The following is a 26,095-nucleotide window of genomic DNA, read 5'->3' on the forward strand; positions in this document are numbered from 1 at the left end:
TATATCTTGAAAATGTGGTTTGGTTTATGTATATTTGTGATTTATAAAACATCACTAGGCTGTAATAAGAAGAACAGATGGCCCTAATTATCGTTAACAGGTTCATCCATTGCTGATTTTAGATCTCCCATCACAACAGATTTTCCTTGGGGGGAACTAAACTAAATTTTACATAGAATAAAGCTGTGAAACTGCAATTTATTTAAATATAATGTCAACCTATATCTTGGGAAATTCTCAATGAGTGCGTAATTGAATGCAATTATGAACTTATGATCTTACAGATCTGATCTTTTTACGTAGGTTAAAAAGAATGTCTAAAATAACTCATGAAATCTATGTTAAGTTATGTGTTAAGAGCACATAACATGAAATGCAGCAAGATTTAATGGATAAATCAAATGGACAACAATACTCTGTATATTTTAATGGTTTGTTGGTGGTACTTTACAGTCCACATTAGCCAATATTACATTATGTTTTGGATATTTTAATTTGACAACTGGCATTATTTTCAATAGTAGCTGTATATTATTAAAGGAATGCAATAGTTCACTAGTCCCTAATTATATTTAGCATCCGGGGTGGGGGTCGAGGCCTGACTGTCATGCCAGATGGACGCATCTTGTATGAGCTGGGAAATTACAAACCATATCATTGTTCTCTAGATGATTTTCATCCTAGCATTGACTCTAGGAGCCTTTTCGGGTCATTTACCCTATACAGGGCTCATTATCAGCAGTTCCTGACTAATTTCTGCAGGTACACTACCTGCTAACTATTTGCTTATTTTGAGGCCTAGCGCACTCTACGGAAAGGGGAGGTGGCTGATCTTCCTCCTGATATACTTTTAGATGCTGGCTGGAGCCCTGTTTTCCACCCCTTTGGACCTGGGCAACGAGGTCTCACAGTGCCGGTGTACATAATTAGCAGAAGATCCTATAAGCCACTTAACATGTCCAATACTGCATGTTCCTCCGATCTCCGTAATGAGAACTCTCATACGATGACACAACTAGACAGAATCCTTGAGGACTTCTGGCTGAAGCTGACTGCTTGTATACAACAAGCTACTCCGACCATGCTGATTGACACCTCACAATTATGCACCCAGTGTGCAGCTGCGACCCCAGCTCTAGAACATGCTTGACAGTGGCTATTATGGGTGAAATAAGAGAAAGCTGAGTGCAGTCCATCGGCTGGCCTCGATCCAGAGGGACCAAGCTTAGAGTTTCCCTGGAGGTCTAGGATTCGGAGGGGATTTTGTTAACACTATTGGGTCAATCTTGCTACCCAAATGGGAAAACACATATTTCTACAACTGGGGTTTTGTGGGGCATAGGATGACCTGGGTTCTGGGACTCTCTTGCCAATGTACTACTCATCTTCACTCCTTCCAAAGAGACTTGTAGATTAATTATTATGTTATTTGTTTTTTCTTTATGATATGACAGTGGTACTCTATGTCTTTTTGTTTTTTTATCACCTTACCATTTTGATGAGCAGACAATCAGTTTATGACCATTTCAGGAGCCTCCTATGTGGACTTACTTCACTATACAAAATTTAGCACAAACTCATAAGCATATACCACATATATTCTATGTTTATACCATGGCCTAAGCGGTACTATTTTGTGCACTATGTACCTATCTTTCTTTGTGATGTGAGACAATAAAACCACAAATATTAAAATAAAATAAATCTGTAAAAAAAAAGGTTTAACTTTTTCCCCAAAGCCGAAGATTTTGTACTGCTGTCCACTCTGCCCCGCCCCTCACTCCCCCCCCCCACATCATCATGGATGATTCAACAGTGAATGTCCAAACTAGTCCTTCTAATTGAGGATCATTGTGGAAGACGTGCATGTGCGTGGCAAACGCCTCTCTGGCATCCAATAAAATGCTTCTCACAGCAATGCATTGAATTCAATAAATTCATATGAGCTACATTTGGTCACATGACCGACTTTCACTTAGTCGTTTCACTTAGCGGATCAAGCACCTGGAAGATAGCCACTAGAGGTTTGTTTAACTCTGCAATTTAAACATTGTAGTTTTTACAAGACTGGAATGATTTACATTGCAGGCTTCGAACTACAGGGCCACTGCACCAGTCCACTTCATGGAGATAAAGTGGTCTAGGGGACTTACATAATCATTAGTGATGTCTAAACTAAATATGCACATTTCCTCTTAAATCCTTCACTGCCAGTGGCATGTATACATATTATTAACTTACTATAATATATTTGGAACCTGTATTAAGTGTGTTAATACAAGGAATATCTTTAATATTAAATATAATTCCACAATCATGCAAACATGGACAAATAAATTAAAATTCTCTATGTTTGTAAAATTACATTTTTTTTCTTTTCTGTATCTCTGAACAGCAATCTATACAGAAAATTGCTGTTTTATACCAAAAATAGCTGATTACCTGCTTCAATTAGCAACTTTAAGGGGAACTGTCACGTTCCCTGGATTTTTGCTATCACCATATATTTAACAAATGTGTTTAGGAGGTGTGAAAAAATTAAATGAAATTTAGAAACTCACACTGTTGTACTTATCTTTATACTGGAAATGTGCACCTCCATCTTGGCTCCCATTGTTTTAAGCTCTGTACTTTTTTTTGTGATTGAACAGAGTCTATGAATGAGCAGAAACAAAAACAATATTTCTCTTTCCCTTTTCCAACTCGTTGGTGACCTGGTGGTCTCAGTGTTGTTATGTTGGTTGCTAAATCTTTAATATACGTTTAAAAGAAAATATAGCATAACATAAGAAAAATAATAATTCTAACACAAGTTATAGGTTATTATCTGTGTTTTATTCAACAGATTTTATTTACAGAAACATGACAGTTCATCTTTAAAATGATATTCAAACTTTAATTAATTTCTATTTTATATTGCCAAAATAAATCGTGTATCTTGCAGACAAATGTCGCATCAGCATTTTGGTTATCTTGCAATGTAATTTCACACCCATGACATCCTTTCATTCTGTTTGATTTTTATTGTAAAGCTATAATCAATATTTTAGTGATCTAGGAATTGGTGCAATTTTCCACTATATGCTAAATCTTTTTCATCTTTATTATAATCATACATGCATATATCGAAAAATAGACCCTGGATATCAGAAAAATAATTCTAGTCCTTTAAGCCCTAATAAAAAAAAAAAAAATACTCAAGAAACCCCAGCATTGAATTAAACTATCTACTATTATTTTACTCAAATAGTATAATTTGTGTTTTGTTTTTATACATTTTTTTTAAATATATTAACTATAGTACATAGGTCCAATGCTATACAGTTTTTCAAAGAAAACATATGGTATACAGCTTTTAAAAGAAAACATATGGTATACAGCTTTTAAAAGAAAACATATGGGTGTGCTGAAAAAAAGAGATGTTCAGATATCTGGAGTGCCAAAGGATGCCTAGCCCTGGTTTAAACTAATAAAGTTGTATTTCAACTATGTCTTAAATATATGTAATTACACTAGTGGTCAAAAAGACAGACAAGTAGGTAAATACAGATAAGTAGTGCATAAGTTAAGTAGTGAGTGTGTAATAAAAGTAACAAATGCAGAGCAGTATGTAATTTAGAGTTGGGCATTCATTTTCAGCTGAACTGCAGTTTGTCTGAGTTTAGGCTGATCGGTGGGTCTTTCGAATTCCGTAAATCTGAAGTGCCATATGGACATATAATCTGAATAAATTATGTGTGCAATGGACGAGCATATTCCCTTAGTTCTTGATTCAAAATTCCATGCGTGGCACCAAAAACAATGATGAGAAAATAAGATGATTGATGACTTGGAGTCAGTCACAAAATGTTGATTTTCTTTACGGATCTAAAGAGAAGTGACTGATAGAGGGAACAAAAGCAGGAGACGTAAAAAAATAAGTCTATATTTATATATTTTATATTTAATAAATGTATAATATAAAATGAGCATATATTTGCATTAGTGCTCGTCTTTTTTTATCCATTAGTCATTTCCTCTCACTTGATCTGTGATCCAAATGGCACGAAAATGCCACACATAATATTTATATTATGTATATATTTTGCAGTGCACTGATTAGCCCATTTTTTCTCCAATTTTGTTTGTTCAATCTGTTTTCCTAATTATTTTGTGTTGATGATATTTGGACAAATCGAGCAGCCCCATGGACTCCTATCGGACTACCCAAACTAAATTCTGTTTTTAAAACCAATTGATTCGGCCAAACCAAATATTCCACCATGCACAAGTCTAATATAATTACCAATGATCAGTTAGACCAGGGGTGCCCAAAAGGGATGCTCCCAACTCCCATGATGCTTTGCATGCCTTTACAATGCTTTAGAATGACAAACATCGTGGAAGCTGTAGTTTTACAACATCTGGGGATCTACCTTTTGGGCACCCCTGAGTTAGAATCTTCTGTTGCCAAACATCATTCTAGTACAATATTTAACTAAAAGAATATAACACTACAGGACAAAGTAGATGTCCATTGTCTACTTCATATTCAGTATTTCAGAATTTCTAATAATTATCCATTGAAAAGGAAGGTTGTGGTACCTTAGTGACATTATCATTGAGGACATTACACTATTCTTGGCTTTGTTTAGAGGTGTATAAGAAGTCAATCTCATTCTGAGATGTGGAAAAAATACAATGTTTGCAACATAGGATGCACATGATCTTGGTAAAAATTGATTTGCATTTCATGACCAATTCACAAATATCAGTATGCATCTCCTGCCATGTTTAACATGTAACAACTGACATGCAGGCTGAAAGCAGCTGTTGGTTGTTCCTAAATGTAAACAGATATAGTTTTTGTTTTACAATGTAGAAACATAGAAATAGTAAACCAAAACCAGGTGCCAGTAATATATATGTATTAAAGAGATTTAGTGGAAAACAACCATAAAATTGCACTCCTTGTGTAGAAAATATACTTAATATCTGCTGGTGTCAGAGTAAGAGCAGTTGCATTCATAGACATCTTAAGATCCATGTAAACTGCTTCAACATTCTTTGAAATGTAACATATTAAAGTGCTGGTTGTCAGATGTCTTTTAGAAGTGACATGAATAATTGGCAATCAATCTAATATGCCTCAGCATTGCACCTGCATTTCTAATTGTAACTTTGTGACTTTACTATGAAACTCCTCTTTCATGTTATGCCATTATTTTGTCCTTCCCTGTATGTATACAGACTAAAAGATACATAAAAGTACACACGTCAGAAAAGGCAGACTGACATTGTAATACAGGTATACATGCACGTGGATGGTTGAATGGTTACAGGAGGCTGTGCACAGAGGCATGTAGGTAGAGACAAGTTAGATATTATACAGACCATGTGATAGTTCAGATAAATAATACACAGACAGGTAAATGGATGGATGCAGTTAGATATCGGAATCAAAATCTAGATGAATACAAGCTTATAGCTACACAGAGAGTTAGGCGAATGCACATTTCTATATACATACAACAGGAGGGGTTCAGGTACTCCTAAGGGTACAAGATTACAGGTAGATATGAATATGTTGGTGTTTTTACAGACATCTAGAGGTTCTATATACAAAAAAACAGATGAGAAGAGAATTCTAAATATTGATACATGTAAGTAGACATAAATTTAGAGTAAGATAAATGGATATATATAGATGTACAGATATACGTATGTCTGTGTATATACATATATATACATACATACATACACACAGATAAAAATACTCACTCAAATGTGTATTTATGCACAATCACAGATATATATAGAGAGAAAGATACAACGTAGTCTGTGTTAATTTTCAGAGCATTGCGGGCGAAGGAGAACTTACTTCTAGCAAAAGAGTTTACTAGAAAAAGCTGAAAAAGAAAATAGATTCAAACTGTTTAAGAAAACAGCATCTAACACATATAATTTAATTCTTCGACAGCTCAAGATAGAGAGCAGATGGGAGGGAGGCAGTGGAATATATCTGGACTTCCAAAAGGCAGTTGCCACTGTACCAAACAGGAATATTAACAAATATGGCATTGAGGGAAATACACTGAAATGGATAGAAAACTTTCTTGGCGGAAGAAGACCGAAGGTCAGTAACTATCACTATTGAAACTGCAGGTCACACACTTATTCTGTGTGGTTTTGTACACGCTGTACATCTGAGACAAGCTAGCATTCTAATGAGAGTGGGACTGGTTTATACAGAGAGGACAATACAAAGCTAGTCTGGGGAACATATCTGCAAATAGCTTATAATATGTAAAACAATGTGTGCATCTCAAAGGATTAACTGCATCGCAAAAAGCAATGGAAACTATATTAAAAAAATTAAAAATAAAGTCTTATGCAATGTGCACCTTATTTCATGTGACAATTATAGATAAAAAAACATCATATGTAGATTTTCTTGGTTAATCACAATCTGTCTGATCTGTAGCCTGGCACACTGTGATAGAAAGGGCCATAGTTTAACAAACAGTAGAAAATAAAGAAAGCAAGTAAATGGATACTGTGAACAATTGGTAAGTTTGAAGGGGGGGGGGAGAAGGGGGACACACAAGTGTGCCGTTTGTAAGTGTTATAATGTGATTTAAATGACAGATAATGCATTTAAAAATATGCACAAAATAACCAATCTAAAATAATAAAACAAAACAAAAAATACTTATATTTCACATTCAATGATAATTGTTGACCAGGAAGTGATCTGTCAATCAAGGCCCTCTAGTTTTTTTTATTGCAAGTGCTTGTGCAAACCCTATCAATCCATGCGCAGAACAACCTTATGGGCAATGCAGGAGTTTTAGGAAGTTACCAAATGTCTACTTATGAAACAAATTACGGTAGTTGAACTGCAACTTTCAGAAACCTTGTATGTCCTAACGGCATTTTGTTTTTGCCAGTGATGATCAGAAAGACCACCGCTGGCATATACAATTTTTTTTAATGGTTAAAAAAGGAACGTATTGTAGAATAGGAGAGATGAAAGAAAGGAATTGGAAATAACTTTTTCTTGGAAAATTATACAATATGAATATAATTACCTCTAATCTAACATTGCACCTAATTTACCAGGATTGTCCCTTTAACGCTTGCCAAATGCAATGAGGGAGAGTGTAGCAGTGAGATATGAAGTAATACTCAATCTATATGGCTAGGGTTCCTCTTGTTCTAATTTGCTTTACTGTGGTTTGACTCTCATTACTGTTAATGCCGTATGCTATATGCTACAGTACAATAAACATTAAGATGGAAATATTTTAATGTGGGGTCATGAGGTAGATGATGTAGGGTTAAAATGCAATATGCTTCAACAAAAACTACACACAATTTAGCAGGGAAAATACATAAATTTTTTTGGTTCAAATTTTTTTAAACAACAGAAAAAAAAACACGGGGAAATTACAAGAAACAGAGATGCAACTATTAAAAAAGATATAGTTTTGTGCATATTATAAATGTAATGTTCTTGTTTGTATTGCCAGAGTAATCCCTATGATAAATCATATTTGTTTTAATGATTATATATTGGTTTGATAAGGATATGTCTAGTGGCCATTTTAAAGATCTTTGTAGAGTATTTTCCGATGTTAGTATATTTTCATTGTGTCCTGCTCCCCAACGTGAATGTTTTCATTATGATTAATTGCAAGAACCAGACAGTGTCTTATTCTAGCTGGAGCTTCTAATAACTGAGGCACAAACCTGGTTAATGGCAGATTAAACACTGAAATTAGCTGGAATGCTGGCTCTCCACCATACAGAAGAAAAACAGTATCAATACAAAGATCAGGATAACTTACTTTTTTTCAAATGAAATAGCCATGTGACAAAGAAATTCAGGGGAGGAGCAGAAAGGCCACCACTGACGCGCTTCATGTCTACAGCCGCATCATCAGAGACGATTCCAATCCAGCTAATGTCAGTGTCTTCTGCATAGACGGAACCTTCATGCCTCTCCTAATATACATTTTGCTGTGCGTTATATATTTTTGCACATATTATTGTTGTCTCCAGTGCTTTTTATTTTTTCTCAGTTATAAAAATATAGTAGCCAGTTAAAATCATGTTTATTCAGCTGTTTAGTTACCCAGTAACCAATCAATTTGCGTGTTGTGATGTTAGTGATGTCAGCCATTAAAAAAAAAAAAAAAAAAAAAATGATGGAAAACAAAAGTGAGAGCTGCACAAAATGTCATGACAAAACCATTGTCTAGCTCTGCAACATTGTAATGCTGTAATTCTGTTAGCATGTACAGAATTAGGACAACTCAATACAAATGTGGTACTTGTCAGGAACTCTACCACTGCTTTACTAAGGATTATTACAGATCTTACTAAGGACACATGCATTGTGTTTATTTGCATTGTGTTTACATGCATGAGAACAAGTGCATTTGTAGATAAAACAAACAAACAAACATTAAAATACTATTTCCTATGTACATGGTATGTAGGTGCTGCCCCTCTTTAAGTCAATGTCCAGACAGTAAATGGCAATTTAGCACAGCTGAATCATGCAGACCCATATACTGATATTTAGACTGCATGATTCAAAATATACATTTTCTTATATTAGAAACAGAGTAAGTTTGGGTATAACTTGAAAAATACTTGGCAAAAACACAAATCACAGCACCCACAGACCCTTTACACATAACCCTGCAAAAAGCAACCATTTTTTTTTGCCAACTTCTGAACAAACATCCTGGTTATATTTGACTTTTTAGAGTGAAATTAGTGGCCTAACTTTGACCCAACTCTTTGATTTCTTCATGTGAGATGTGATTTGGTAAGATGTGATTTGATAACTAGATTATCTGTGTCACCATATTAATCAGCATCAAACTTTGGTGCTATTTCTAAACCTATCCATCCTAATCCTTGCTAATCCTAACCCTAGCTAAGACTAATTCTGATTGATCCTAACCTTTGCTGATCCTAACTCTGATCAATCCTTACTCTAACAAACCCAAATCATAAATCATACTAACCCTAACCCTCATACTAAACTGTTAAACAGATTTGTTCACAGACTGAGAAATGATTATGAAAGTCTATTACAGTGTTTATATTACTGCAACTGGCTGTGAGTGTTTATTATGATTAGCTCTGAGAGTGAGCAAACAGTCTTGCAGACATGTTGGTGAGACCAACATCCTGTGAGTGGTTTTAACAGCCGCAGTAACCTGTACCAAGTGCATTGGTAGCGGAGCCATACTCGTCAGTACATTGTCAGTCACGAAGTGTTTAAACAGTGATAGAGTAATGTATTTTCAGTGTATCTAAAATAGTTGTGTACCATTATAGAGCATACAGGATAATTGTATATATATCTAGATTGATAAAATATCTTATTCTTTGGGAGATAATTATATTAAGATGTTTTCGATGTACTTTCACTTCATATTATTTAATTATACAAACAAAGGTAATTTGTCATTAAAATTAATGAGTAAGTTAGAAAAGTTCCCTTGATATCTCATTCCACTACTATTTTAAATTTAATAGCACTGCAGACCTTTCTTTTTCCAAGATGTAAGTTTAGCCTCTTGATGTTTTATTAATAGGAATAGTTTTGTAATTGTATATATTACTTCTTCAGTCTTCATCTCAATGACCGTAATTCACATCATTTAAGTTCTGCCATCTGTGAGGATGCTTCGTAACTCAGTTTCATATAACAGTAACCTCATAGCAGGAATAATTTAGTATTCACTGAGTGAATATACATGAGATTAATTGATTGAAACATCACAGTTATTTAATATTAGTGATAATGGATGCTAGTGTGTTAAGATGCAGATTATATGCAAACGAGAAACTATGGCACATGTTGTTATATATGTATATATCAAATTAGACCAGTAACATCAAATTGTTTATATTTGTATTTCTTTTTTTTTTATATATGTAAGGCAATGCATGATATTAGCATCAATATTCTTTATAGTCAAGTTCTGCATCCTTTCTTTACTGTGTACATGAGAAAGGTGAAACTTGGGGTATAACTTCTTGTGAGAAAATGACAACTCTGTTCATATAGTATGTATACACAGTCGTTAGTGTATTTTATTTATGCAGCATTAAAAATATTATGCAATGTACATCGAAGAGTGTAGTAAATTACACTTATGTGTATTACTACTTTATATTTTTGAACTGGTCTATTTATGTATTTTTTTAATTATGTTTTATGTAATTATTTATTTTTCAGAACAGAAGGGAGAAATGGTTGTAAAGAGATATATTTATGTATTATTAAATATGCTTTGTATACCTGCAGCTATATATTTTGGTAAATTGGTAATACTCCAGGAGATACTTCTATATTAGAAGCAGTCATCATTTAAACTAACATAACTTTATTTCTTTGTTTAACAGGTCTTACGTGAGTACAGTATAACATTTAACAAACATATTCTTACAAATTAAAAAGAGGGACCCATCCCTATGTTATGTCATCCAACATTGGTAGTACTTTATACAAAATGCTTTGAAGAAAGTCTGTAAACCAAAGGAGAACACAAGAGGTGCTTTTCATAAATAGTCATATTAGATCTGAACAACAGATACGTTTATGATATAGCTACCAGTTTTCTGGTGATTACCACCAGGTGGAGAATTTTGGTGTGTATTTTAAAATGGAGCAATGGCTGGTGGACATCAGGAGGGATTGGACATTTTGTACTTAAATATTTTTGGGGAGCCATCTACGAGAGAAGGAGGAATAAGAGTGAAATAATGTTGTTTGAGGCAGCTTTTTAAAAGAGTAAACTCAATGATTGAATTAACTATTTATGGAGGTGCATGCTTTCTTTGTTCTATATATGTTTTTGGGATATTTTTGTCTTCTTTAAAACCATCTTAACATGGTTAAGAAATATTGTCCTTGAACTCTGAGACTTATGTTTGGTGGTTTGTTCTGTAGTCGAAAGGGAGTCTTATTTTGGCAACCAACTTGCTCTGCTTCTCAGGAAAGTAGACTTACGGTTATGGAGCACCTTGAAATAGATGTTGATTTCTTGTGGTCTCTTTTTTTTCTAGGTCTTCTCAGTCAAATGTTCAGCTGTCACACCAAGTTTGAAGTTTAATTGAACAAAAGATCAACATAAGTCTGTTATGGACTTGCTTCTCTATAAAGCAACATGATGGCTAACCAATGCGACTCTTTCTAATATTGGCCTAAATTTTAAATTACTCTGTCACCTTTTGGAGTCTTTGCATATTTTGCAAAGACTCCAGATGGTGATTGTTCCTCTTTCATTTTTTGGCTAGGTAGTGCAGGAAAGGGTAGTTTTCACTTACCTGAACCTGTCCTTCATGTTCGGGTCCATCTTCTACTGAGAGGTCCTCTTCATTTCCTGGTGCTACTGCTTAATATGCCAGGATCTGACGTCAGCACTGTACTCTCATGCACGAGCAAGAGTACAACACTGATGTCAATGGAGGAAATAGACATTTCAAAATATTGTTTATTAATAAATATAAATTCATTAAAACCGTTTTCTAAATGTTAAGTTATTTTCAAAGTTTATCCAAAAATATTAAATCTTTAGAAAATAATTATCCAAAATATTAAATTGAGGTCATTGATGCAATGTCTCATACTCTTGGTATTCTATACTGATTTCTCTACATCAGATGTTAGATACATGCTTTTGTAAACCATGCGGATGATGGACTTCATTAAGCATTATATTATAACTTTTACATCACAGTGTTTTAAGGTCTAGGAAAGTTTTTCACCTATAACAACATAGTATCTACTGCATCTGGCCATGATGTTTTCGTATTTGTATTGCCATAGTGATAATTATTATGCCACCTCTTATTGTATAGTACCACTATTTCCATTTTGCAGTGCTGTCTTTTGTTGGTAAACAGAATCTGGCAGTACTAATTCAAGTGTTTTGTCATAATAGCTATAGTTCCTCATGTTATTACATATCTGTTATGTCAATGATACCCTTTAGAAGAAAATATTTAACGAATATGACTTACATATTATCTTGCATACATACAACTTATAAATCATCAAGAGGCTTCAACTTCTGTAATCTGCATCACTATGACAAAGTCTATTGTCAGAGATGGGAAGGGTTGCTTCTAATACAGCATACTGATATGTGCAATGTCTTGACAACTAATTGATGCTGATGTTTGCCTTAATAAGAACAATTGTTTCTCTAACAATTTCTGTAATTATAGTATACCATCATTTGAATTACCTTTAAATACTAGCTACAGGTTCAAAACTTAGAGCCAGAGTCAAAGCTATATTGAATTTTGTTTGTTCAAACTCCCTGTTGCTTTGGATCTACATCTTCTATTTTCGGCCTCAATTTAATATTATTGGATACACTTTTCAAATGATTTAATATTTCTGGATAAACCTTTAAAATATATATTTTCAAAAAATATAAAAATATAAAATCGATATATATATATATATATATATATATATATATATATATATATATATATATATATATATATATATATATATATATATAAAAAAGATATCACTAGATCAAAATATTAAATTTTTCGAATATTTTTGTAATATTAAATATTTGTAAACATTTATCCAAAAATATTAAATCATTTGAAAATATTATCCAAAAATCTTAAATCGATGCCTTAATCTAAACTCTGGATTTGACAGATGTACAGTTTGAATAGGGTTTCCTTTAGTTAAGTATTTACTCAGGTATAAAGGCCCTTTTCTCTCTGCGGAGATATTTTGGGAGACCACTAATTGCCTTTGTTGGCAAACTTTTTTAAGTTTGAAGAATCTCATTTTGGGATTTACATTTTTGCTTTGTTTCTACTTTCATTCCTACTCTACCAGTTTATTGAATTTTGATTGCTTTTGTTATTATTTTGATTAATTTTTTACACTGCAGAATTGCTTGCATTTTCTAGCATGCCTCTGATGCATAAATAATTATGGTATTTGTCCAGTTATATTATATGACTAGAGTAGATATAGATTTTAAAGGGACACTATTGTCACCAGAACAACTACAGCTTAATATAGTTGTTCTAGTTTGTATAATCATTATATGCAGGCATTTTGTAATGCAAACACTGCCTTTTCAGAGAAAAGGCAGTGTTTACATTGCCCCTATGGACACTTCCCAGTGGCCACTCCTCAGATGGCCACTGGAGGGGCTTCCTGTCTCAGTACTGCACAGTAGGCAGCAGTGCCGTTCAGCGTCTCCACGCTCTGCATGGGGATGCTGAATTTTCTTCATAGAGATGCATTGATATGTCCTTTCATGTCCATTTTAAAAATGAGGAGTTGCTGATTGGCCAAAACGATGTTTGGCCCGCCCCCTTGCCGATTGTAGCCAATCCAATGCTTTCCCCATGGGATTGGCTAAAAATGGGCAGTTCTGAGGGTGTCACCAAGGGGGCGGGGCCAGCACCGGCGGACCAGCGCGGCACTGGAAATATATTTTTGGAGGTACATTTTAATTGCTTTTAAGGTATCTAAGGGGGGAGGGGGGTATCCTGACCCTATAATGGGTTTAACATTATAGGGTCAGGAATACGTTTCCCCTTTAGAAATGTATCACAGTGATAAATATATACAGCATGCAATGTTTAAGTGCTGTGGTGCTGTGCATGAAAAGTCTTGGAATAATATTATAACGTGCTTGATTGCTATTTTGTGTGATCACAGCACTCTTTAAACAACACACCCAAATACTTGTACTATTCATATATTACACAGATGTATAATATATATAACATACTCAAATGATGTGAATGAAAGGTTCTTAAATAATATGTAAAATTGATCACAGTAATCCCTAAAACACCAACCAATACTTGCATAAACTAATTATAGTACCTCCAGCGATGTAAACTATAGAGACAAAATGGGGAAAAAAACCTAGTGCAACACGTAAATACAAAACAGAAATAAATTTGGCATTTAATAAGTGCAAACTCACAACAGGAGAGTGGATGTAGATCCACTCACAACCAGTGGCATACACATGACCCATGGGGCCCCGGTGCGAAAATTGATCCGTGCCCCCTCCATCCACGCTTACTCTGCTCAGGCCGGGGCCGCAACACATGGCGGTGGGCACCTGGCCGCAGGGGTTGCAGGGCTGCGACCCCTGCAACCGCGGTATGTATGCCAGTGCATGCAGATACACACACACTTAAAGGACCACTACAGACAGCCAGATCACATCAGCTCAATGAAGTGGTCTGGATGCCAGGTCCCTCTATTTTTAAACCTGCAGCTGAAAACATAGCAGGTTCAGAGAAACTGCTTTGTTTCACTGAGGATTAATCCGGCCTTTAGTGGCTGTCTCACTGAAAATCACAGTGAGAAGACGCTGGACGTCCATAGGAAAGCATTGAGTAATGCTTTCCTATGGGCGGTTTGAATGTGCGCAAGGCTTTTGCCGCGCATGCGCATTCGGAGCTGAGAGGCGGAGCGGGGCGGAGGGACCCCCAGCGCCAAGGGAGTCTGGCGCTGGAGAAAGGTAAGTGCTGAAGAGGTTTTAAACACACACACACACTCTCACGATCAAACGCATACACACTAGCCAACAGACACACACATTTACTGACAGACACACTCATCAACATACATACATACACACTCACTGACAGACACACATTCACTTACAAAACCTACACTCTCACTGACAAACACACACTCACTAACAGACATCAAACAGACTCACTAACAGACACACACAAACTAACACACTCAGTAACAGACACACACAGTAACACACTCACTGACCCCCAGTAGCACACATTCAATAACAGACACACTCAAACTAACACACACACACAAAAACTAACACACTCACTGACACTCACTAGCAGTCACACACACAGTAACACACACACTGACACTGACACAAAAACTAACACTAACACACACACACACACACACTGTAACACTAACACACATATTTTTTTTTTAAATGTGATCCCCCAGCCTCCCTACCTTTGGGATTCCCTGGGGTCCAGTGGTGTTGCTGGGCGGCCAGGCCTGCGGGCGCACGAGGGAGCACTGAGATCCTCCTGTTCAGCTCCCTCGCGCGCCGCTTACTGATGCCGGTGCCGGAATATGACGTCATATTCTGGCTCCGGCATCAGTAAGCGGCGAGCGAGGGAGCTGGGCAGAAAGCGCTCAGGGGAGAGTGCTCCCTCGCTCGCCCGCAGAACCGGTCGCCCGATGACACCAGGGCCAGCCTCGGGGGGCCCTGAGGTGGCCAGCTCCTGGGCCCCCCAGGAGAAGAGGCTGGCCACACTGGCGTACATACCGGGTTGCAGGGCCCTGGTATGTATGCCACTGCTCACAACTGTAGAGCCCAGCGAGGATTGATCCCTTGAGTTCGTAGGAGTTGTGGTTTATTTCTGTTTTTGACTAATTATTTTTAAGCCATTTCACAAAACAAACAATCATACCTGTTTTTTCGAAGAGTGTATGGATAATGTAAAAGTGAAATATTCATACTAATATCCCAAAATTTGGATGACAATGGTAGGCATATAGCACTGCAGTGGCTTTCACAGCACTCATAGCCTACCAACTAGGGTCGTCACCTTTCTTTTTAAAAAATACTGACCTTGCTAATTTGCAATTAATTACATAGGTGTGATATCACAGACAAGACATCACAGGCTGTAGCATAACATCACAGGAAATGACCTAAGAGAAAAAAATAATTGGAAGATCAAAAGTCCATAAATCTAAAAAAAAACTGCTTACAACATATGTACTATGTCTAACTGTGCATGTAGCATTATGTATTTGTAGCAGTGTGTTTGTATACTGTTTCTGAGTGTCTTTGGGTAGTGTTGTGGTAGAGTAGTGTGTCTTGGTAATCCAAAAACCATAAACAAGTGCTGCGCTCAAAATATACTTAACATACATTGATCAAAGAAAATCTGTAAAAAATTAATTATTAATTTTTTAATTGTTTACAGATTTTCGTTGATCAATGTATGTTAAGTATATTTTGAGCGCAACACTTGCAGCTTATTTTCACAAGCACAATTTATATTTTAAGTGCTATCCACTTTTTGGTTATTATAGTGTGCCATATGGTGACTATCATTACTGGGAGCCATACAACAAATTCTTGTTTTACTTTAATGAGTTTCTTCAAACTATTCTTATTAAATGAATACTAAACAAAGAGATGAAGCATATTTTTACTTTATTAAAAGAATAGTTTAAATATCAGAAGACAACGCAAAAAGGTCAGTTGAAAGATTAATACGCAACAAGGAGTCTAACAATATCTAAAAAAGAATCGCAGTAGAATTTGCCAAACTTTAAAAATAAAAATGGCAAGAAAAATATCCCAAGACAGCAAAACTAACCTGAACAAAGCTTGACATTTATAATGGCAGCAAATGTCAGTCCATTGAATGTTGAGAGTTAGTTTAGCTAGGGATGGTAAATGTAACCATTATTTTCCTATTATATATGTTACTTTCTTATAAATATTAGTGCAAACATATTTCCTATGAAATGTCCTTGTATGATGGTGAATGAAGGACAAGCACGGATGGATGAAGTTAAGGTGAAAATACCATTTACTAGATGTACTTAACAATAATAGTTCACTAAAGTACTTCTTTAGCATAGTAGTAGAAAGCTATAAACTGACAGGCTGACAGCTTCAAAGGAAAGCCGTCTGAGCATTTATTAAGGGAGAACATTTAGGAATACATTTTAACAGCGATGTTAATGGTTGAGTGAGTGACAGGTTATTCATGTCCAACTCATTCACTCATGTTCTGTAAAGATGGCAGTAAATCAAAGAAAAGATTTGATCAACTAAGATTTTCTTAAAACATATGTAAAAACAAAATTGGAAAGCATACTGAATTACTATAACGGAAATATCAAAATAAGGACAGGCACTTGAACAGTAATTAATTGGACAGATGTGTCTAAGATGGTATGGTTTTACCTTGAGGCCCTTTCTATATATGTAATTATTTCACAGTGTAAATGGAAATTCTTGGCTGAGGAATTTGCCCTACATTATATGTAAAGTAGATTAATATAAGATATTCAAACTGGAATCCTAATATAAAATAAGTAATGCATAGTAGTTCAATGCTAATATAGAAACATGAATAAATCAATATAGCGTGTGTGTAAAAATTATTATTTTTTAAATCTAACGTTCACGTGCAACGCACATTTCAAGTAGCTCAGAAGAATGTGTTTTAATCCTTGATCATATCATTGCTTGCTTTTCTGAATAAGGAAGGGGTAGTTATTTTTTATTTTTTTATATAATTTTTATTAAAGGAGTCATGGAATACACAATACATTTCACATGAAGGATGTTACAATAGTGCAGGCTTAGGTGGGGGTCTCAGGTTAACGTTCAGGAATATTTACCCATCGTTTAGGAGCCATGGCTACATTACTTTATTTTGTTTATTGTTCTCCATAATATATTCGTCCACGTAGAGGAGAGTCCATGCTTCAAATATTGGAGCATGTTCATACCTTTTGGTGAGGATGTAAAGAGATAACAATGTCGGTCATTTATCTGTGGATTGTCACTTTATGAAACAGAAGCGAGGTATGGCTGTTTGATTTTATTTTATCATGACCTCTGTAAAAAGCAATCTAACTGATGGTTCGACAGAAATGTTTTACTGTCATATCACTTTCTTTATGTTTTGTTCACAATGTTTGTGAAGTCTTTTATCGGACCTTTGCGTGAGAGCTTAATTTGGTCTATTTTTAAAATGGCCCTGTGTGGCTATGCAAAATTGAAGCATTGTTACTTTCAGGGACATACTTGTCCTTTCTCAATGTTTATTAATAGTGCTGTTAAACTTCAATAAAACTAAAATGTACACAAAATATATATTACAATGCAGTGATATATTTTGAGTAATATCTTAATGCCAGCAAATGTGCAATATTCCAGATTCCACCACTTTAATTTTTTGTTTAAAAAGAAAAAAAATTAAATAGTCAACAACAATAGCCATATTAAAGAAGTTGAAAACATAAAAACAATACAAACAACATTTGCAGATTTAGAATAAACAGAGAGTATACAAAGAACAAATAGTTCATATACAAGATGAATAATATATAAACTAAATAAAAACAATACATATAATCCTAGAGTAAACTGAGAAAAAACATAGAACGATAAGTACAGTATAAAGTGTAGTGAAGCTGATAAGTGTTGAAATAATTGGTAGAACAGTTCAAGAAATAAACAAGGGGCTAGGTGAAAAATGTTTGGGAGAGAGGAAGGTTGGGACCATAAACCTTTTACCAAAAAAAAAAAAAAAAAAAGAGCCGTTTGTAAAATGGGTTGGCGGGATGGAAGGAAAGCTGAAACCAAAATAATAAAGGGGTGCAAGCAAAAAGGTTTGGCGGGGAGGGAGGAAGGTAGCTGGAATAGGTGCACAATCAATCACATATACAATTGCTGTGAAAACTTGGGGATGTAAGTCATGATTCTTCTGTTAGGCACTGTATTCCTACCATGCAAGCCAGATCTTATTTTGAAGCCAAATTGCCTTTGAGCCTAGTGGACATTTCTTCCATATCATGCACAAATCACACTATTCTCATAAGCATTTCAATGTGAGGATCAAATCCTTTAACCTCATCGCTATACTTAGTGTTCCCACTGTGCACATTTTGTGACAAAGGGACAGCAACGAGGAGGACAATAAGTAAATGAATGAATTCCATTTCGTAATGCCAATTTGGAGTCTCGTATTATGGACATCTGTAAAATTTGACTTGCTGGAAAATATACCTCTCCAAAATAATGTTACTTCCATGCATTTCCACCACAAGTGGTAAAATGATACACATTCAGCACAACCTATTGGAACATTGGGGAACAAATCAGGAAGACATGGGACAACCTGAGTGGATCTCATTACTGTTGTGTTACACACTATTCTCTCTAATTGTAATACAAGTTTCTAATGTCTTCCCTCAGGTGTTATCATCCAACTCATTATCTAAGTCTCTTTCCCAAAGTTTTACAAATTATTTGTTTTCACAGGACAGATTGCTTAGCAACAGCAAATGCATTGCAAATATTGATCCTTTGTCAAAGTAATTACATTTGTATAGTTTTCCTTAATGTATCATGGAGGCCCTTACCCCATGTATTGATGCAGTTTTCTATCACAAACATAGGCACATTCAGAATTTACTGTAAATTTTCTGCAGTTGGTGAGCAACCCAAAAAAGCAAAGTCTCCTATCATCACTAAATTGTTTTCCCACCACCATGAGACATTGCAAGGTGTTTCCCTACACTTTCTATGGAAATGTGGCCTGCTAAAAACAGGGACCACTGGCGATTCAGAGAGAGTAAGAACTGAAAAAATGATAAGCATTATTTGGTGTCACTCAAATGCCTTTTAAAACATTGCAAATGCATATAAAGTAACATCTGTTAAGGCTTTAGCTAATGTACATATGGTATGTAGTTAATTTTATTTAACATAAAAAAAATGCCTTATGCATAATGTAGTGTGAAAATCTAAAATATACAGCCTGAGGATCAATATTCATGTATTTAATGCATGGGAGGTTTGACATTTAGGATAACTAAATAAGACTGTTGGAGTTATTATCAAAATATTAAAATACCAAAAAATACATCATATTTTACACACACACACATATATATATATATATATATATATATATATATATATATATATATGGAACATGGGGGGTGGTTGCATATATATATATATACACACATTTAAAATCTATAAAAAATATCTAAATATTAAATATTTTTCAAACTATTAAATCATTTGAAAAGCTTATCTAAAAATATTAAAACAAGGCCAAACTTGGACAATTTACACTAAAATTGCTTAGACAAATCTTAAAATTGTGGTTAAAATTGTGGTTAGTTCACAGCATAACACAACTTGATCTTACAACAGTTCACTTACAAACTTTCATCAGTATAACAAGACAACAGTGCACACAGTGTTTGAATAGCTAAATCTTAATGAGGAAAATACACACACAGAGGGTACTCACCACCATTGAAATTAAGAATAACTTCCTACTTCCAGAGCGAACGTTCTGTATGTAGGTGTTAGCTGGAATAAAAAATGAGGATTATTTTTATCGAATTTTATTGACACTACCAATTAAGAGAGACTTTTTAAGATAATTTAAGAGAGACTTTTTGAGATAACACTTAACCTTTTATTAGCTCTATAATATCTTTTTGCTGTATTATTGGCATTATGCCTTCTTCTCCCTGTATCCTAGATTAATACTCAGTTTTGATTTATTACGATCCATCCCCCTACATAGACACCACGCAATAAAGTCTGAAAATAGGGCAATTAGAGAGAAATATATATATACAAAATAATTTGTACATCTGAGTAGTCAGAATAGCCAAATAGGCTTTGGATTCTTAATCTGACCACAACTATCAGTTGGTGTGTAACATTCTAATTAAGAGTATATACATCCTAATTTTTTCTTCTAGCTAACACCTACATACAGAACTTTCGCCCTGGACGTAGGAAGCTATTCTTAATTTCATAGACAAACAGGGGTTAAGCCCCAAGACACTACTGGAGTGTCTCTTTGGTGTGGTAGCTTCAGAGCAGGGGTCTCTGCACAAACAGACCTCCCTGCCCTGACTACTGTCCTTTTACTCACCACCATTGACCCCATTGATTGTGCCCACAGCTGCCAGAAAACCAAGGGATGTGCTGACCTGATGTAAAACTCAGGGAGAAGTAAAGCAGAGCCTCAAAAAACCACTGGGATGCAACTGCAGGGTTCAGAAGAATCGGATAGATAGTACCGTGATCGGCTCGAGGTGGGTTACTATAGCAACAAGTACACAGTATCTATGGAAAGCTGATCGGGCACAATGATCAAGGCAAGATATTATATAGATATTTATATATATATAAGGCACATGAGTGAATTAATAAAAAACATAATTAAGTGATACACCTTCATTTCACATATATCTATGTATCCACTCACAGCCAATGCTAATTGTTTTTATATTTTTATTCACCTACTGGTATATCACTTAATTATGTTTTTTATTGTCAACATTTGAATTACTTACAAAATATTTTGCAAGCATAACCTTTTCTTTGTTTTAGAATTTATGTTTGGATACATTTAATTCATACCCTTAGAGAGAAAAAGTCGATTGCTGATGCCTTTGTTCAGTTACACTTCAACACTTTACAAGTTTTAGTCCGGAGTTCAGAAAAAGAGAGGGATCAATTCCTGATTTACCTATGGGAATTGCACTGGGAAGATGCGGTTGACTTCTTTTGAAAGCTTTAGCTCCGTCTACATGGCTGATGTTCATCTTGGGATGAGTGATACAGTTTTATGATGGTCAAGCGTGAATATCCATTTAACATCAATCTTGAAGCAGCAATTTGTTTTGTTGTGAATTTTATGTAGCTGTATATGGGTAGAGATACAGTCACTAGAAAGCTAGTAAGATTAAATATATTTTAAGCCTGTCTATAGACTAATAATTGTTAAGGGCTTCGGTATTTAACAACTGATGGTAAGAGACCTATCATTTATGATGCATTATGTAAATTGTGCACTATTTTGAATGATATATATATATATATATATATATATATATATATATATATATATTTTGTTTGTTTGTTTCCGTAATTTTATTTTTAGCTTAATGTTTTTCTCTGCATTTAGGGCTGGTGAATTTGTATTGCATAATAAATATAAAGATTTAGACCCATAATTTCAAGATTAGAGAAAAATGGTCTTACTGGTGAGCTCCCTTTAATTCATTAGTCACAATAATAAGATAGAACTTAGAGGAGTGTAGCCGGAACCTCAGCCTGCTCCTGATAAGGGTACCTAATCAGAGCCCATCAACAGGGTATGATCCAATCACAGCGCTTCCCCATAGGATTGACTGAGACTGACAAAGAGGCAGATCAGGGGCAGAGCCAGCGCAATTCAAACACAGCCCTGGCCAATCAGCATCTCCTCATAGAGATGAATTGAATCAATGAATCTCTATGAGGAAAGTTCAGTGTCTGCATGCAGAGGGAGGAGATACTGAATGTTTGGATGCATTTTAGGCAGCCATTACCTTGGAAGGATCTCTAACAGCCATCTGAGGAGTGACCAGTGAAGTCACACTAGGCTGTAATGTAAACACTGCATTTTCTCTGAAAAAGGCAGTGTTTACATGAAAATGCCTGAAGGGAATTATTATACTCACCAGAACAAATTCAATAAGCTGTAGTTGTTCTGGTGACTATAGTGTCCCTTTAATGTTGGCAACAATTATTTTAATTCTGGAATGCAGGGTACAGTGGTAAGAATGTGATTTTGGTGGGTCTCCTGATTTCACCTGTGAGATACAAGTCATCCTCTGAATACTTGACGATGGATTTAAAGTTAGGAGCTATGTATATGTGGCAAACAAAGCAAACCCCAAAATAAAAGCCACGGCCTTGCCTTTTATTGGCTGTATTTTTTTATTAAACGTGTTTAAAAAAAAAAAAAAACATTTAATCAAATTGCTGCATACTATGCACATTATTAGTAGAAAGAAAAAAGGAATACAATAAGTGTACAAAGGATGGAAAAGAATGCTGGAGTAATGTTTTCAACCCGTCAGCCTCATACTAGAGCTCCTATAGATTAAAAGATAGACAGAAAAGTATTTTATATATTATTTACATGCGAGTTTTTCCCATATTACCTTTTCTGTCTATGCTCAAACACAGGCAATTTAGATAGAAAGATTTTTATATATGTATTGTTTACAATAATTTACATATGTATTGTTTACAATAATTTCTCCACTATCTTATGTCCGTACTCCCACCTCTGATGCTCGCCTTCAAGATTTCTAGAGGGCTGCACCGTTCCTGTGGAACTCGCTTCCCTCCTCCGTTAGATGCTCACCCAGTCTCCAGTCCTTAAAAAATCGTTAAAAACCCACTTCTTCATAAAAGTGTATCAATTAAACTGTTAATAGCTCCTGACTGATTCCTCTTCTGCAACTGTCACTAGTCTAATACTATCCTTACCATTTGTGTCCCTTTACCCCACTCTCTCTAGCATGTAAGCTCATTGAGCAGGGCCCTCAACCCCTCTGTTCCTGTGTGTCCAACTTGTCTGGTTACAACTACATGTCTGTTTGTCCACCCATTGTAAAGCGCTGCGGAATTTGATGGCGCTATATAAATATAATAATAATAATAATAATTAATTGAAAAGACGAAAAAAAAACCTGAATTAATGCTATCTAAATACTGCAAGTAACTAAAGAAAATACTCTAATGTAAATATTCTTTATTCTTGAATATGTAGCTGTCTTGATTATTACATTGCTTAAAATAGTTATATAATGTGAGAAAAATGCTAATCCCATGCAAAATGAATAGTGTTCTTCTCTATATACATGATTTTTAGTATTTTATTCCCCAGCATAGATATGTTCAGTGAATCTCAATATACAACAGTTTCTTATTCAAGATAATCTGAAAATGTTTCTGCTTGATTTAAGCTGACTTTTATATATACATATGACCCACCTTGTCCTTAGTCTGTTTCAGAGGATGAATTCTACTTATCAGTTGATTTACATGCAGGTTGTGTTTCAGGAGTGGGTGTCGGGATAAGGCAGTCTGCATACATAACACCATAAAGCAATAAGATATGTAAAGGACGTGCTAAAATGCAGCTCCAATCTTGTGCGTCCTTTTTATAATCTATGAATAGCTCAAAACTGTTTTAAAACTCTCAATGAAATAATACCGTAGAGGTTTTTGCTTGACATATAGACCCCGTTAAAATCTATTAACATTACATTCAGTTAATTTACTGCATATATCATTCTGGTAATGTATAATATTAGGAGTTAATGTACATTTATGTATGTGCGACATGTCTTCCATTTAGATATATTTCATGGACTGAACTGTAAAATTTGAAAATATTTAGATATTTAGTCATAGAGGTCACATAACTCTGACTTTATTAGCACTTAGTCTACCATTTTATTGCAGCCAGAGTAGGAAGGTTTCAATGCCCAAGGCAGGACACCAGATTGTGGCCCTGTCCTGGTGCTCTGTTCTGTAAGTGTTGTGTGTTTGCATGTGGTTTGCCAGTGTGTTTGCATGTGGTTTGCCAGTTTGCCAGTGTGTGTCGTTGCTGGATTTTGTTGCCGGAGGAGTTGTGTGTGTATGTAGGGAAATTAGAGTGTGGGTGAGTGTTGTGTGTGTGTGGGGAAGTTGTTCTTTTGCCATCCTCCTACAGGAGGGAACTTTTATCCATAATGACCCAGTGAAAGGCTCTCTGGGCTGGATCCCAGGTGTCCCAGTAGACCGTGAGCTGGGGAGCATGATCCCCGGTGGTCCGGCAGGGGAGTGTAATGGTGTGCACCATTGTGACATGCAGATTACTTTAAGAGCTCCCTCATTTTTCCAGAGTTCAATTAACAAGAACTAGTTGTGGTGCTCTGTGATATTGAGAAGCACTGGGGGACTGCGATGGAGCTCTTAATGTCACCTGACCCAGACTGAAGTACAGATCATAATGCTCCATCGAGTAAAAGGTCTCTCTTTGCACAGGGATACAAAACGAGAACTTTTGATCTTCCTGCTGACTCAGAGAAGGACCTAGACAGCCGCATATGGATAGTCTGGCTCAAATTGCAGCACATTATAAATAATTACATTACATTGTAAAATGTATAATTTCAATTTCCAATTTGATGAGTAATGCATGGAGGGATGAATTATTGTCTTGGTATCCAGATTTTGTGTTTCTTATGTTAGATTGTGTATATTTATGCTTTAGCCTTGGATGTAGATAGATTCTGCTAGGCATTCCTATAATTCAGCTTTGTTACACTCACTACATACAGCATAGCCATTACAGCCCCCCATCTCCCAATTGTAGGGAGCAAACCATGTTAGAATAACTGGACTTGTTACCTAGGGTTGTCCTGGTGCTACTTTCTGCCTCTACAATTGGATCCGTGACGCAGGGCTTTTTTTTTTACTGGCATTTGCTGCTTTTAGCCATTGCTGTAGCCGTCCAATGCAGGACTTAGCTTCAGAGTAGGAGCTTCCAACTCTCACTCATGAATTAAAGGAACACTTGAGCCTGCTTAAGAATGGTTGGACAACGTAACAGGGGTATGCTGACACCTGTCTCCTCTGTAGCCAGAAGCTCTACCACAGAGATAAGCCCAGCAGTGCAGAGCCACACTCATTGGTTGAGTGCATTCTCCGCCGACACTCTCAGTACATGAGTCAGACCTGCATAGTAGTGTTTAGCTCAGTGGAACTGATAGAGTCTGTGATAGGTACCCCAGGTAAGTACAGAGGGCGGTAGTGGTCATTGTGCCTGGAGTGCTCCTTTAAATTATCTACCAGAGCCCCTCGCGACATTAGGTTCTGGATCTGCCCCTGGATGAACTAGGTATTTTTCACATCAGGCACATAGTTTTTTTGATCATATAAAAAAGCATGTTGTATTTCTTCACTGCCAAGCTACACACTAGAAGAATCTCAATTAAATGAATGGCTGAATTATATCTAGATACATGTCCATTTCCTAAGTGAAAACCTGATTTAAATGTCTATGGAAACATTTATGGTGACAATGGAGATTAAATCAGGACAAGTATTCTAAATCAGTAAAGAAATAAATTAAGATTGAGAACATGACATAAATTGCAGCAGTATTCAAGGAATCATCATGTATATGAAAAGATATAAAACCTCTAACAGATTCCAGTTATTACGATGTACATGTAGCTGTCATGTAAGGAATTGCCCATGATGTAGCTGTCATGTTGTTATTGTCCCTTTGATTGAAAACATTTATATACAGATTGGTATAATCCAAGGTTATATTAATGTCATTTAAAATGGAGGATGTAATAAATTGAGTGAAAACCACTTTACATTCGAAAAAGCACAAAAGGTGGTGATTCTAAACATAAGGCTGGGCTTCAGTTGGGCTGCTGGGTTCACTGTGCTCTTCTTCCACGCTC

At 35.6% G+C, this 26,095-nt stretch overlaps 1 protein-coding gene across 1 annotated transcript in view; it reads left to right on the forward strand.

Moving 5' to 3' along the window:
- The first annotated feature begins 6,038 nt into the window (after window positions 1-6,038).
- Window positions 6,039-26,095, forward strand: part of DLGAP2 (DLG associated protein 2) — a 331,780-nt gene continuing 311,723 nt past the window's right edge. Inside the window, exon 1 of the mRNA XM_063442905.1 lies at window positions 6,039-6,115. Within this exon, the coding sequence (XP_063298975.1) occupies window positions 6,079-6,115 (37 nt within the window). The 5' untranslated portion in view covers window positions 6,039-6,078. The remainder of the gene's footprint in view (window positions 6,116-26,095) is intronic.

The sequence above is a fragment of the Pelobates fuscus genome, chromosome 2 (genome assembly GCF_036172605.1).
Source record: "Pelobates fuscus isolate aPelFus1 chromosome 2, aPelFus1.pri, whole genome shotgun sequence".
Lineage (NCBI taxonomy): Eukaryota > Metazoa > Chordata > Amphibia > Anura > Pelobatidae > Pelobates > Pelobates fuscus.